At 36.1% G+C, this 15823-nt stretch overlaps 1 protein-coding gene across 2 annotated transcripts in view; it reads right to left on the reverse strand.

Moving 5' to 3' along the window:
- LOC131431498 (nitric oxide synthase) overlaps positions 1–15823 on the reverse strand; it is a 235662-nt gene that overhangs the window by 38685 nt on the left and 181154 nt on the right. For both annotated transcript variants that reach the window (XM_058597255.1, XM_058597254.1), the window contains one exon: positions 9200–9304. In XM_058597255.1, coding sequence (XP_058453238.1) covers positions 9200–9304 — 105 coding nt within the window. The remainder of the gene's footprint in view (positions 1–9199; positions 9305–15823) is intronic.

Raw genomic sequence — 15823 nt, forward strand, 5'->3', positions numbered from 1 at the left:
AGAAAAGTCAAATCTTCGCCGATCCCACTACATTGTTAGTACTTAGTTGAGCAAGCATTTCAGAACGTTAGTTGGTTAATGAATGTTCGCAAATCGCAATAACTTTCGTCGGGATTCTAAACGTGTCCTGAAAACGAACCATTCGCGTAGTGTACACATTATTGCCTGTGCATAGAATTATCTGGAGCCCCCAATCCGCTTCACTAATCCTGATGGTTCATGTATAGATATGAGCCCTGCGGGCCCCGTGGGTAATTTGCTGTAAATTACCGCGGAATAAATTTGATTAACACAAATGAATACGTTCTCGTCAATGCCCCTAGTAGCTCACATTTTCAAGTGGGTGGAAAATGAGAAAAATCGTGCTCGCTGTGTGAATTCGCAAATTAAAACTGCGTTGATTAAATATCATTGGGTTGTTCGGTCACGAGCGAAGCGAGCGGCTATTCCCCAAACACGCCTCGTTCTCGTGCCTTGGCTGTTTTGTTGTTGCAGATTTCCTTTGGCGCTTTGTCGGTTTCTATTTCTTCCCGTTGCATTTTATTCCTGAGGATAATAAAGTTTTTTTAATACATAAAAATTCTTCCTACGCTCTAAGCATCAACGTAAACCGCCCGCTGGAAGAGGAAGTTGTGCCACATGCAAATGAACTGCCCCAACGCGAGAGAAATGCTAATTTAACCAGTATAAATAACCATAAGCATTTCAATGTAAGAAGAAAAACACACAACCGTTCCTGGTAAGCATCCAAATCTGCGATGTGGTGTATATCCGTACTTGCGCGTCTTGAACAAAACGTACAATTTGCTTAGCTCTTTAACGCTAAATACAATTCGCATATCATCGCTAAACCAGAATTTAAATCCAAAAAAAAACATTCGCAAATCCTACAAATGAAAACATTGGCACAAAGAACGTGTTTAACATCGAAATGTGCTTGCATTTGTAATTTGTTGGATTACAAACCATAAGACAGCGGATGCATATTTATGAAACATTGAAAAACAGCTAATCTAGTTAAATACAATATGCTTTGAAATGCGGTCCCAGTTCGAATTTTAGTCCGACACGCTCAAAATTTAATTTCTACATTAAACAAATTAGCGAATGCAGTATAAACGATCTTAGTTTTGCTTCGAAAGTTAAAGTGTCAGTTGACACACTTAAAGCTTGCACATATGAAAGCAGAAAAGCATTATGTATGATTTAAGCGGACATACATTTTTTTCTTTTTTGTTAAGAATCTCTAATGTTGCTGAATGACCGTTTGACCGTTTAAGATTGCGTTTGTATTTTAGGAAGTATTGCGAGACTATTTGAGACAGTTTTCTAAACAAGTTCTTTACGTTACTTTTAAGGTGCTGAAAAGAACCGTTAGTGGCTTTGGAGTTCTGGAAAAGACTTTTTCAAGCAACATCTTGATCTTATATACATATATAATATTTCATACATCTCAGTATTTGAGGAAAGAAATCATCAAATGTTTCCTCGAAAGGAAGCAGCCAAGTGCTAGTTTTATTTGCGCTCGTTTAGTGCGAATTTCGCATATTGAAAAGTGCACAATTCAAAATCAAATTATTCTAGATTTGCACTAAACTGATATTGTTAACCTTTGAGTAGAAAACAAGTACTCCTAATAGTTCTTTAGATAACATTTGGAGCCATTAAAACGGCTGATTTTGAAAAAATTTCCCCATCGTTGTCCACTTTTCATATTCTTTTTCTCCAATGCAAACGACCAGCAGTTGTATGACGCAATCGCTTTTGTTTGAAATAAAACTCACTGTATAAACAATGTATTCGTAATAAACATGGTATTAACAATAATCTTACATCTTGTTCCATTCGTTTCGTGAAAGAATTAGAGAAAATACACAAACAATGAAAAAACTGTTAAGAAAGCAAATCTTTCGTTACACTAACGTGTTGCGAAATTTTGAAAATGCACCCAGGTTACATAGTACAGTCAATATCAATTCAATTTCATGTCAGAAATTATCTAAATGACAAACCCTGTTTCAATTCATCTAGTGGTGAATCAATATATATATATATATATATATATATATATATATATATATATATATATATATATATATATATATATATATATATATATATATATATATATATATATATATATATATATATATATATATATATATATACATATATATATATATATATATATATATATATATATATATATATATATATATATATATATATATATATATATATATATATATATATATATATATATATAAATGCAGAGATCATTCTTTGTAAACGAACGGATGGCAGGATTGACATGAATCTTTTCTTGTTTGATTAGTTTCTAACCCCCTTCCACTTCCTACATCAAAAAAATTAGGAAAATTTGCAGGAAAAGTGGGAAAAATCCATAAAGACAATGAAATTTTCCGCTTAAAAAGTCGTCAATGAATGCAAGGATCATGTTGTCTTTTGGCCAAATCTTGCTTCTTGCCACTACTCGAAATCAACGGTAGAACGGTATACTACCAAAAATGTCACTTTCGTCCCAAAAGACATGAATCCAACAAATTGCCCACAACTTCGACCAATTGAGGAATTTTGGGCATTAACGAAGGCACATCTTAGGAAACATGTCTCGGCAGCCGAAACCATTCAACAGTTCGAAAAAGATTGGAAAAAAGTGTCAAAACTTGTCGCCAAGAAGTCTGTACGGATTTTAATGAGGAACGTTCGCAAGAAGGTGCGCCAGCTAGTCTACATTGGCTAAGTAGCAAATGTTGAGAATAATATTCTGTTGTTGTAGTTTAATATTATCAGTATATCGAATAAAATTTGAATATCTAACACTTGTGAATTATTTACAGCGAAATCAAAGTGCGTCCATACTTTCTGGGACAGTCTTTAGATGGATTAGCAATATGTTTTTGTCTTACTCATATAGAAAAAGCATTTCAGTGTACATTTGTAGAATGTCCACTTGTTTATAAAGTCCACTTGACTTACAACGATTTAAAATAAAAGTACACAATTCATCAAAATAAGATGCTTTTATGCGATATTTATAAGATTTTCTGTGCGAATTTCCGAAATTATGTTTTAAGTGCAAACTTTCAAAGTTATGCCTTCTTCGTGTTCGAATTTTCAAAGTTCTTAAAGTTATGAGGATTTTCTTTTTGGGATTTTCAAAGCTATGCGGTTTTCTTGTTTTGTCTCAGAAAGGTACAAATCGCCGAGATCTGGTTTAACTTTGAAACCTGAGGACTCGACTCTAAAGGACTATTGAAAAAATAAAATCGAAATGACCCAGATCTTAACGTTTCATGCAGTTTAAACATTTGGCATAATAAAAAAGATTTTTGATTTTTGATTTTGGAAATTTCGAAAGTTTTAATGGCTGTACTGAAAATTTCTATTTACTTACACCATTGTCAGTAATTCGCGAATGCTGAAACTTACCGTGAAAATCATGGCATGCTATGAGGGCTGAAATTTCTATTTCTGCTCACATCCGTGATGCATGACAGTAATTCAATTCATTATTACTAATGTGAGATTCAATACACTTCGCTTTACTGGAGCCTCATATTCACATACTTTCCCTCATTCAAGTAGATAATGGAAAGTAAGCCTCACTTTTTAGGATTAGGGGAAGATGTTCGGTTGCCGGTACCCCACCGTAACTTTTGACAGAAAGCAGATAGCGTCAATCCGACAAATGTCATGTGTGTGTAATAGCAGCACGTTCTTTTTGTGCCGAATTGCGAAGCAAACACTCACTTGTGCTTTTTGCTGCGTTCAGAAGTTTTTTCTGACTTTTTTAGAGTATCATGAATTGAAGAGCATCAATCGGAAATGTTTGAAGGATTGAATATTTATGAGACGGAATCGATCTATTTCGTGATTTAATACCGGATGCTATCAAAATTTTTGGAACCAAAGAATTTTTTTTGTCATTTTCAAAATGTCTACCAATTTCGGTTACCGCCACCTCATTTTTTTCGACAAATTGTGAAAAATTGTCAGTGATATGCAGGCTGCTGTCGTGACAAACATCTAACTGCTCATACAGCAGATGCTCCGGCTAAGAAAAAACGTTGAAGACCGGCCAAATTAATATCAAAGGCCAAGGCGAAGTCACAATCAGACAATGAAGACTTTTGTCAAAAACACTTCCAAAAAGAATAAATTTTGTTGTTTCTTTGAATAGCTGCAGTCTTTACCTATATTATTCCATTTTTAGCGAAATTTCTTGGGGTGCCGGTTACCGAACACCATTTTAAAAAGCCAAAATTTATCGCTTTACTAAATTGATAACAATTTTTTTTGATGTGGAACACATCTTTATTTTCTATACAGGAGTGCAAATCAGAAACTCAAGAAAAACTACACGTAGAAATGTGGTCAGGTTTTAAACACTTACAGCTCAGTCTTTTTTTAATCAATTATTAATATTATTTCATCATTCGATAGGAAATATTTCTACGTATTGATTTGAATGTTCATAGCCATGGATTTTGAATTATATATCATTGAAATGTTGATTAATAACTAGCAGTGTCCTATTTTGTCTGCAAAAAATCTCCAGCATACCGGATTTCCCTGCCATAGTCGACGGTTTTGAAGGAGTAAGCGATGTATCAAAGAGAGAGCATCGCTCTGATTGGTCAATCGATGCAAAAGCGAAGCTGTTGGAAGCACGCGAATCTATAAATAGAAGCGAAATTAAAGCTAACGTTTCAGTCCTATTCCTAGCATGCTAGAGGTAGGTTGTTGCTAGACAGCAAGACAAAAACGTGCCATAAAACGATTTGCAGCTTTAAGGGCTGATGCCAGTTGTTAGCGTAAAACCGTATCGCTCGCTGTGCGTATTACATTTCTCTTCATGCTCTCTCGTAAATGTGTAAAATGACTCTCGATGTGGCCGGGTGGCCAAGAAAGTTTTGATATTTTCGGTTACAAGTTTGACTACATCACATAAAATCCAATAAAGCTACCGCTTGTTTGGCAGCCTTGATGAGCCGATTTTATTTCTCTCTCATGTTTCGTTACGTTACCGAAATACAAGAGCAGAAAAAAATGGAGCCGCCATAGAAATGGACTTACCATTACAAAAATAACATTCACTTAATTTTTATCGCGACAACATATATGGTTTTATGCACTAATCGCATCTAAACTAAATTATCTGGACATTGTCAGGATAGATTTTTGATCCATGCTTTTGAAGGCGAGATATTCAATGAACAAGTTGAAAGTTGCCGTTTTCAGCTATGCAACTCTTCCTTCAGAAAAAAAGACTTTCCCGACCACTAAAGTCAAACAATCATTCTGAAATTTTCACAGAATAATCTAAACTAAATTTCTAAGAGATTGTCTGTTGGGTTTTTTGATATTCGTCACCGTTTCTGAGAAAATCATATTTGAAGCGTGAAAACAGCAATTTAAAACGCCCTAAAACACACTGGCCTCAGCCCTTAATTGGTATGCTCTGATCTTGTGTCATGCAAGCTCGGAATTTCATGTTATGTCGTTTCCCCATGAGAAATTGACAACAACCTCTGGATAAATTTTGAGTGCCTAAAGATTGATTTCTAATTTATATTAGATGAACTCGATTGATAATGAGAAATAGTTTATCGCTTCAACCGCAATCGCAGAATGGTAGAGAAACTTAACGCTAAAAAAACTGCTTGCATAAAAAACTTGAACACAAGCTTGGCGAAGAGAAGCTTAATTATCGAAATCGCAAGTATGTACAAAGATATAATTGCATATATTTGGAATAATGGTGTAATTTCGTCGGTCATAAAACAAATGCAAATCTAGACAAATGATGTTCGGTGTTGATTCGGATTGATTGAACTTTTTGATTGTAGATCATTAGAAATTTTGGTTGCCTTGTTCCACATCAACGGCTCGAACAACCCCATGGGGCTGATCCTTGTAGTTTTTTCAATCAATTGAATCAACTTAGTTTCTTATTCAGTTGTTAGCCAGGGACTTTAGCTTTCCATTGATGTATGTCCGCATAATGTGCACTAAGTTAGAAGTTATGAGCTAAAAAGAAAAGGGTGCCGGTAACCGAACACTCTCCATTACTTTCAGTATGTCATCGGTTTATCCCGATTTTTCATAAAATTAGTAAATTTTTCATAAAATTAGTAATAATTTCGCAACATACCGCTTGTGTTGCATGGTTACAGGCCCAGTGCGGTAAAATTACATTTTGAATCAAGTATTATATGATGAAAATGAAATATAAAAGACAGTACGAGAAGACAGAACAAAAACGACAGTACAAAAAAAAACAGTACAGTACGAAAAAAGACAGTAAAAAATAGACAATACAAAAAAGTTCAAATGGTCAGTACAAAAACGACTGTACAAAAAAGATTGTACAAAAAGACAGTGCAAAAAGACAGTTCAAAATAGACAGTACAAAAAGACAGTACAAAATAGATAATACAAAAAATGGACAGTACAGAAAAGACAGTATAAAAAAGACAGTACAAAATAGAAAGTGTAAAAACAGACAGTACAAAAAAGACAGTACAAAAAAACAGTTTCTACAATTTCTTCAGAAAATTCATGAACAATGATCAAATGTAATTCACTTGTATACTGGTATGATATCCACTTGACAAACTAGATATTTACAGATATTAGTTTTATAATAGTTCTGATATGTAACAAATAATGAAAAATTTCACATTTTGATTATACGTTGAATGACTAAGTTGACAATTAATATACTCATGGTTTACAACCATCCATAGTTAGCGTTTGTTTTACCAGCGTACAAAAAATGCCGTAGGCCCACTGCAATCAACCACTGATTTCTATTCTATTCTTACTTTGGCACTGAATTTCACCTTAATGCTTGTTCATACCAACCATTTTAGAAGACTTGAATATTGAGTTAGTTGTGGATATCTCATTGTACATTGTACTTTAAATTTAAATTTCATGTTTAAACATCTCCAAAACACCTACGTTTTAGAGAAAGAGGCAAATTTTTAGCTGTTAAATCGTATTCTAGTGTTCTAAATATGGAGAAAACTGCAGAAAAACTACTAACGGGTAGCAACTAAAATTTTGGAATTTCTTTCTCAAACTGTCAAAAAAAGACAAACATACTTGGAGAAGACCTGATTTATTGAAATTAAAGATACATTGTCCATTGTTGAAAAAAAATAGTGAACACTTGAAAACGGTTCGTAATCGGATGTTCGGCGGAGCTTCCGTTTGATGTCGGAACAGGAGCGTTGTATGGTCTTCCTGTCAACTTTGCGAATGCATCCCTTGATTCTACCAATCAACTGTTTGCAATTCGTGGCTCTACAGTTATTTTTGTACACCAAGGTGCTCAAAACCCCGAAGAAATCTACGATTGGGTGGGCGACACTGAGGTAGATTTATCGGGTTGTGGTTTTTGGGTACAAATGGGATCGAATGGACATTCTGGAACGATTGTGTTTTTTGGCGCAATGCCATGAAGGTTTATCCGGCCAAAACACGTATTGTCCATCAGCATGATGTTTTTGAAAGAAACGGGATCACTTTCTGTTCAAACTTATGTTTAAACTTATATTTTATGTTCGGAGGTGCAATAAAACTATCCGTTGAATAGTATCGATCGTTTGCGGAAATCTGCGTCTTCGAAAGAGGGAAGTAACTTTCGTCGTCCAAAACAAAACTTATTCCGGAAAATTTTTTAATCAACCAGCGGCATTGGGAATTCAGCGTTGAAATCTGTGCGTCAGTATATTCCGGGGCTCGTGTCTTCTTTCGGCACTTTATTCCGACTCTTTTCAACGTTTTGCAGATGTACTGGTGAGAACAGTTGAATTTTTTTGCGGCATCCCATTGGCTCAGTGAATCCTTGTTGTTGAAGGCACTAGAAAGAGAACGATGTCCTTTTGCGTCCATAATTTTGGCTGGTCTTCCACTACCTTCCTTACGAGCAGTTGTTAGGCATCTTAGGATATTGTAAACTGTCGAAGCCGCAACATTTTTGCTTTTAAAATGTTGTACCGTATACTATTTGCCGTAGAACTGAACAATGCGCTCGTGAAATACTTCTTGTTTCGGCGGCATTTTGAGCAAAACTGAGCAAGCATGAACAAAACAGAAAATACTAGCAGAAAGAGGAGAAAGAGAGCTAACACATACACACTCTTAGTTCTTTCTGAGCTCGTTTGTTATTGAGCATACAGGCCTCGAAAAGATTCCAAAATTTTAGTTGCCACCCGTTATTCTAAGATATTTTCGTGCGAGGCGAACGGCGCACAAAACAAATCGACAAACGGTCCAGTTGCTACTTTGCAGTCGTATTATATTCCAACAACGACAATTTTCAGCTTCCGAATACATCAGCATCAATGACGAAAGCAAACTTTCAAAAGAATCAAGCGTGGAACGCTCACTATTTCTTGACATACAATTATAATGTTGAAGGCTTTTTAATTAGATCAAAATGCAGTCAACTGAGTTGAACAAAAAACTTTCAGGTAAGTCAGTGCATTTCTTTCATTTATGTAAATGTTAATTCCGATGCATCCGAACGAACTAGCGGGATATGAAAATTATAGCAGCAGAATGCTAATGTGTAAGTCTACGAGTAGAACTTGATTATGTAATCGAGTAATATTCCTAGATAGCTATTTAATGATCGTGAATTATTTAGTTAAATAATGCCGACAGTTTGATTCCGCGGAGACTAAAGAACACAAAAATGCAACTATTCTACGACCAACCAGAAAACAAAATAGAGCCTATGCCGTCACAATCACCCCAATTAGAATACTTTGAAAACGCGGTAATTCAACGAAACTCCTAGTGACTCAGCCCAGTACATGCAAAACCACTACAGCATCATCTTCCGTCTCCGCCAACCAGACAGAGGGAAAACTTTACCTAAGTTATGCTGCTTCGCCCGACATAAATCTTAACTTTTTTTTGTATCACCAGACCCCACAAGAACAAATGACTTTGAGCTTCAGAAGCCGCATGCCAGATTTGAGCATGTTACGTAGTTTCTGCTGCGCTAACAGGATTTTTCAGTTTACGCTCAGTCTAATGTAGATTGGTTGGGAAACGTTCTACTATCTATCTAGTTCACATTCGCGTACAAATGTAAAACAAGCAAAGAGGCGTCAGTGGAGAGAAAGTCGAAGCTGGAAGCATATTGAGAAAAACTTACCTCGCCGTTTTCCGGTGGGTCTCCGTTGCCGAAAGTGGATGCCACCACCAGGAGCAGGGCTTCATGCTCTATCGAGGAGATGTCGTAATCTGACATGCAGTATATCTGTTCCGAGTTTATATGAATGTGTGTGTGTGCGATCGGGAATGTGTGTGTGTGTGTAAGTGTGCAACAGTTGCGGTTGAAATCGAGAAAGAAAAGAAAAATTGTTAGTATAATGTTTCCGTTCTGTGGGAAAGTTTACGATAACTTTTGGATCATGCTTCGCTCGTTGAATGGAGCGCTGCTGTACTACGGTTTGATTGGATAATTTTACTATAATGATGAAGTAGCTCTTTGATGCTGAAGGAGCGAAGTATCTGCAAGAGTACTTTTATGCTATTATACCGTGTATTATTATAATCTAGCTTTGTCGTTTGTGAATTAGTTTAAACGTCGTAAAACTCTTTTATGGACTCAGCCATGAAGCTAAGTATGGGAAAAGCACATAACAATATTGAAGACTGGAATATGAAGAATCTCATGAAAGAAGCATAAGAACCATTATATTAAAGATAAGTTTCATCATAATAGACAAGTTCTGTAATAATTCATTTAAGTAATTTTAAAGTTTAAATTAAGTTAGCCATGGTCATCCTGATTATTAGATTACGCATCCGAATCATATGTTTTTTTCAAAACAACGACATCATACGAAAAATTTTTTTTTCTAGAAATTCAAGTAGGTATTTCATTTTTGTACACGGGAATAAAAGAAAAACAGTTTCTTTTTCCAATATCAGTCGGAATTAACAAGGAAAAAATACTTTGCTATATTTTATTTAAAAGATATTTTATGCAGGCCTATTTGCGTACAAGCTTTACGTGGCCGATTTAGCTGAGTTTTTAGATAAATTTTTTTTTGAATTGGATCTCGTTGTCACCTAGGGGGAGAGGAGCTTCCATTTTCCTTCTGCGAGGATTGATGGGCAGTTTGTTCGTGGTTCGTCTCGTCATCCATTGTCGTGGTATTGTTGTTGATTTCGTTGCTAGTTGTTGTAGATGCGCCTTGTTGTACATTGTTTGAAGTTGCTGGTTGGTTAAATGGTAAGCTGTTAATTGCAGCCGGTGTACTTTGTTCTATAGGGGATACGTTGGATGGTTTCGTTGAAGGGGATGCATCACTGTTATTGGTGACTGTCACAGGTGTACTGGGGTTGCTTGGAGTTTTTGTGAAGGAAGCACCGTTGTCCTTTGGTGTAGTTGTCTTTTTGTCCATTTTATCACATGGCTTACCGTAGTGAACAGCTTTTTGGTAATATTGACATGTGGCCATCTGATTGTCATAGGCAACAAGTGATTTGCACGGTATTCTTGTATCCTGACCGAATGTCACATAAGAAGGTATAGGCCTCCTCAAGCGCATGCGCAACAAACGTACGCCATTTAGAATACCGGGGAAGAAATTCTTCCACTTTTCTTTTTCGATAGAGAGAATCCCTCCGTATTGGGACATAGTTACGCGAATATATGAATCGGTGACGCTTGAGGGAAGATCATGCACACGCACTTCTATAGCACTATCTTCCATATATACTGGTATGTTGTACTTGATATTTTCATGCTCCACATAGTGCACATTATTATTGTCTTTAGCGAATTGAATTGCATCCAACTCTTTATAGAACTGGATATAAACAACATTATTGGTCTTATTGCATTGAAGTAAATGCACACGTTTAATGTCAAGATGCATTTGCTCCTTAAGCAAACCTTCAAGTTCTCGTATCGAAGGTCGAATTTTGCACTGTCTGAAGTCAACAATAATTGTATTCTTTCGTACCGGCGGTAGCTTTTGTTCGTTTGGTTCACTCATTTCGAGATCGTTCTATTGTTCACTACACAATACTGTACTTGATTTCTTCTGTCCCGAACGTAAGCGGTTTTGGTTTGTCGACTGACTTAGATGAGATGTGAAACCGAACTGACTTTGCTATATTTTATACTGGCTTCACGTAAAATAAAAACAATACTGGCTTGATTCATCCAATGTTTTTTTGAAACAACCAACATTTTTTTGAAACAACCAAATTCTAGTTCAAAACAAACATATTTTGTTTGATGGACAACTAATCGGTTTGTTATTTTAAACAATCGGTACTTTTCCGCGTGTAGAAGTTTCGACCCGAAGTTCTAACAAGTCATTAGCTTTTAATCGTCTACAACACTTCCGAACATGAAACCACAAGAGAATATACGAGGGCGGGTTGATGATTCCGGTAACTTTTAAAATTCTCGCCTCCTAATTGAAATGGCAACGCGGCTCCAGTCAGGTGACTTCTGTCAAACTTCTGTTGATAGCAGATTATCGCGCGTTTAAAGAATACAAAAGAAAAGACGGATTCCGTGCGGTTCATTAAATATTATTTTTAAGGAAAAAACCGCTACTCAAACCAAGGCTAAGTGTAATAAATTTTATGGGACTTATTACAACAATCAAATTCCGTTCGAATCAGTGAAAACTTCCCAAGCAACTTTACTTGAAACATCTACTTTCTTTAAAGTACACGGGCAATTTCGGAGAACTTAAAAGTACAGTACAAGTTCCACGTGAACTTTCTCGCTGCTTAAAAAAAACACGTGATAATTTTTGACAGTTCGAAGTACAGAACAAGTTCCGCGTGAACTTTCTCGCTTCTTAAGAGTACATACATACATATGGTGTTTAGGCAACTTGAAAGTACAGCGAACTACTGCATAGAAGCTGAACAATGTATTCTAGAAGTTAATTAAAACCGAACTGTTCACACTGGGATTACGTCATACTCGTGTCATATTGATTGATATTGAATTTGTTTAAAAATGAATAATCTGCACAAAAAAAACATTTACAGCATCCAGCCAAAAAAAAGTCAGTTACGTCTTCCAGCTATGGATGATGTTACCGTTGAGAGACAATGGGCACTAGTAAGGAAAATTGTTAGTTTTTAATTAGCCCTAGTACTGGTTTCCAGAATAATTCTATTGTCACTAAAAAAATATTCACGTCGAAGCTTGACGCTTTGTCATCGAAACAACAATCCAGTCATGACCATTATTATTCATCAAGCTAGTTTTGTGGCTAAGTTACTGAATGGTGAAGTTGATAGCTCTGAGCTCTTCTCCATGTAGAATTTTCGAGTTCCTCCGAGAGTTTTTCGTAGTAGTACTTTACTTGAGCCACGTTTTCATCGCACTAGTTTTGGTTATTTCGAACCAATAACTGCAATGATTCGAACCTTCACGACCGTCGAGGAGTTTCATTGGTTTGGAGAACCACCATCCCGTTTTAGTTCACGAATCAAGTCACGTATTTAGTTAACTGTTTTTATTTCATGTAGAAAACAGTCAGATGGAGCTAATAATAAATAAATAAATATCCACCTAGCAGTTTTTGCATAAATATTCTTCGGTGTTTCAGTTTTCATGACATTATTCTAATGTCCGTCGTTTTAAGTGGCAATTTGAGATTTTAATCACTCATTACTCTGTAATGTCGAAACTGCAAATCGGATCGAATTTGAATCTAAAAGTGTAACAATCTATTAAACATTCCATGATATTTTTGAGTCCAACTTTAAAGCATTTCGGGATTGTCATCTTCTATATAGCTTTGAATTTTAAAAATTCATCATCCTACAATTCCAGAATCGAAAGTCAGAATTGGATAAAAATGGATTTATTTTATTTAAACTTTTGTTTCTAAAAATTCGATTTGGCTTTTTTTGAGAAAACGATTGAGCTTTGAGAAACGATTCGATACTGGAACCGGAATTCAAAATTCGGTGTAGCCGAAGTCACACAAATTCACCTGAGTAGCTGTATAGTTTACGTTTGTTTCAAAATGTTCGAAAATCAATGTAGACATCTTTGAAAAATCGTAGTGCGAATCAAATTTTTGGGCACCTTCCGAATCGAAAACTGAATATCACTGAATCTGAAATAAGTTTATTTGGTTATCGACTATCCAAATCTGCTAACCCGATAAACCTGATTAATTTATGTGAAATAGACATTTTTATACTAATCACCCTGAATCTCCGAAACCGGAAGTTGGATCTGACTGAAAAACAAGATGTTTTATAGAACCTTAAAACTTTTCATTTGAATCTTAGATTTCATTTGAATCTTAGATCGGTTCAGCCATCTACGAGAAAAATGAGTTACACAGTTTTAATTTCGTTTCACATATCATGCTGTAGTTAAGGAACCAGGGGTCGGAACCAAACATAATTCAGGAACCTTGTTTGGGAGTATACGACTTTTCATATGAATCTGAGTTTGTAGAAAACGGTTTAGCCATCTCCGAGAAAATTGAGTGAAATTATTTGTTAGACACGCATTTGCTGATCTCGACGAGCTGATTCGAATGGTGTATGGCTGTTATGTTCTTCCAGCATTTATTGCTGTAAGTAGTTTAAATCAATATAATTATGGAATTGCTTTCAACTCGAAAATTCTGCCATCATCTGGTTTACATATGGCATATTCGAACGATTATGTTGCCAAAAACGAACCGTGCTAAAATCGGTCCGAGCCAAAATATCATGCTGTACACAGTCTTTTGGGTACTTAGCATTTCTTTGCAAGACAGCGCTCAAAACTTCTACTGCTGGAATAGAGGAAAAAGTCGCTTACACAAAAATTTCGATATCTCTGTTAAAAATGGACGGATTTTAACAATCTATGGCTTGTTGGATAGGTATTACCGTGCGGAATCTAAGGAGTGTATCGAAAATAGGCTATCCACAAATTTTTCTTTAAAATTATGATAAAAAACGATATATTATTCAAACTAAAAATTGATTCTTCATTGTACGAGGATAAACGTGAGCATAATGAAAACCAGATGAAATTTAAGTTATTACTTCACGAGTTTTCGAACTTTTGATCGAATGCTCTTCATCAAGTTCCGGACAAGTGTTGCATCGCATTTTTTGGACGCTTGAGCCCAAATATTTTTGAACTCCTGCATGTTCCCAACTGCCTTACCAGTTTTCTTGAAAACCCTCTTCACGATTACCCAGTAACGTTCGATGGGTCGAAGTTGAGTGCAATTTGGTGGATTGATATTTTTTCCAACGAAATTTATACCCTTTTCCGCAAGTCAATTGACAGTGGTTTTGGCATAGTGAGCCGACGCTAAATCCGGCCAAAACAGTGGAGGTGTACTATGCTTCTTATATAAAGGCAGCAATCTCTTCTGGAGACACTCAGATCGATTCTGGTAGTGTAAAAAATGGTTGACTTCAAACCACAGGAACATATTGCTTGCCATACCAGTAGCTTTCGAACGAATTTCTCCACTTGAATAGACCTGTCCGCCTAGCTCACATCCTCTACAACGACGATAGTAAAGTATTGATGACCTGGAAGGGTTTTTAAGCCCTCCTTTACATAAGTCTCATCGTCCATCAAAACGCATGCATCCGGACACTGCAACAGACGCGAATACAATTTCCGGGCCCTTATTGCTGCTCGCTTCTTCTGTTCTACACTTTGTTTCGAGATTTTCTGCTACTTGTAGGTCTTCAGGTTATTTCGCCTCTTGCTACGCTGGATCATTCCGACACTCGTTCCTGCTTTTTTTGCCAAATCACGTATTGACATTGATTTGTTCTTCATGATTAGAGATACCACTTTCTGGTCCAGTTTCGGGTTGGAAGAACCGGGTATTCTGCCTCTTCCTGGTAGCTCATCCAAAGAATAGTGTTCCCCAAACTTATTAATGATGGTTTTAACACTGGTATTATGAATTCCAAACCGCCAATTTTAGCATAGTAATGCCCTTTTCACTTAGCCATGCGTCCAGAACCTTAATTTTTACTTCTTTTTCAATACGCGACATTTTGAAAACGCATAATTTCAACCACACAAACAAGTAAACAAACGAAAGCTGAAAGCCAAACGCACAGCATGCTGTGATCTGAGCATAAAAACCATCACAAATACATGCGTACAACACAAATGTATGTGGATAGCTTATTTTCGATTTACTCCTTAAGTTTTCAAGGTCAACTGAAAATGTTGAAATAAAACTTAGTATAACTCAAAAAGTAAACATTTGATCTCAAAACCATTTATTTGCGACTAGTTCGATCAAAATCGGTCTACCCATCTCTGAGATCTCGACCTCTTAGCTGACAACACACATACACACACACACACACACACACTATGGCAAAAAAAAACTTATTCGCTCGATTTTGTTCCTTTAAGCTATTCTAAGCTACCAAACTTCACCAAAAAAAAACAACACAATCAGACTTTATGCGAAAGAAAGGATGCTTTCGAAGTCATCTTTTTGGAATTGTGCAATCCGTACGGGATCGGATGGAGAAGTTGTCGGTGCGTGTAGCTGAAAAAATACGCCTGATTCAGAAGATGATTACGATAATGGTGTGCAGTCGTTAAATTACCTAGGAAGGTACGGGGAGTAATTGTTAAAATATGTTTCAATAGAGGAAGCCAGGCAAAAAAATGGATGAATTTTCATATTCTTTGACGTAAAAATGATGGTTCAGCAATGCAAAATGCGATTTTGATTTGCGAAAGAGATTAAAAATATATTTAATGCTTCGGATGGAAGAATCAGATGCTTCAAGC

This window comes from Malaya genurostris, chromosome 2, assembly GCF_030247185.1.
Source record: "Malaya genurostris strain Urasoe2022 chromosome 2, Malgen_1.1, whole genome shotgun sequence".
Classification (NCBI taxonomy): Eukaryota; Metazoa; Arthropoda; class Insecta; order Diptera; family Culicidae; genus Malaya; species Malaya genurostris.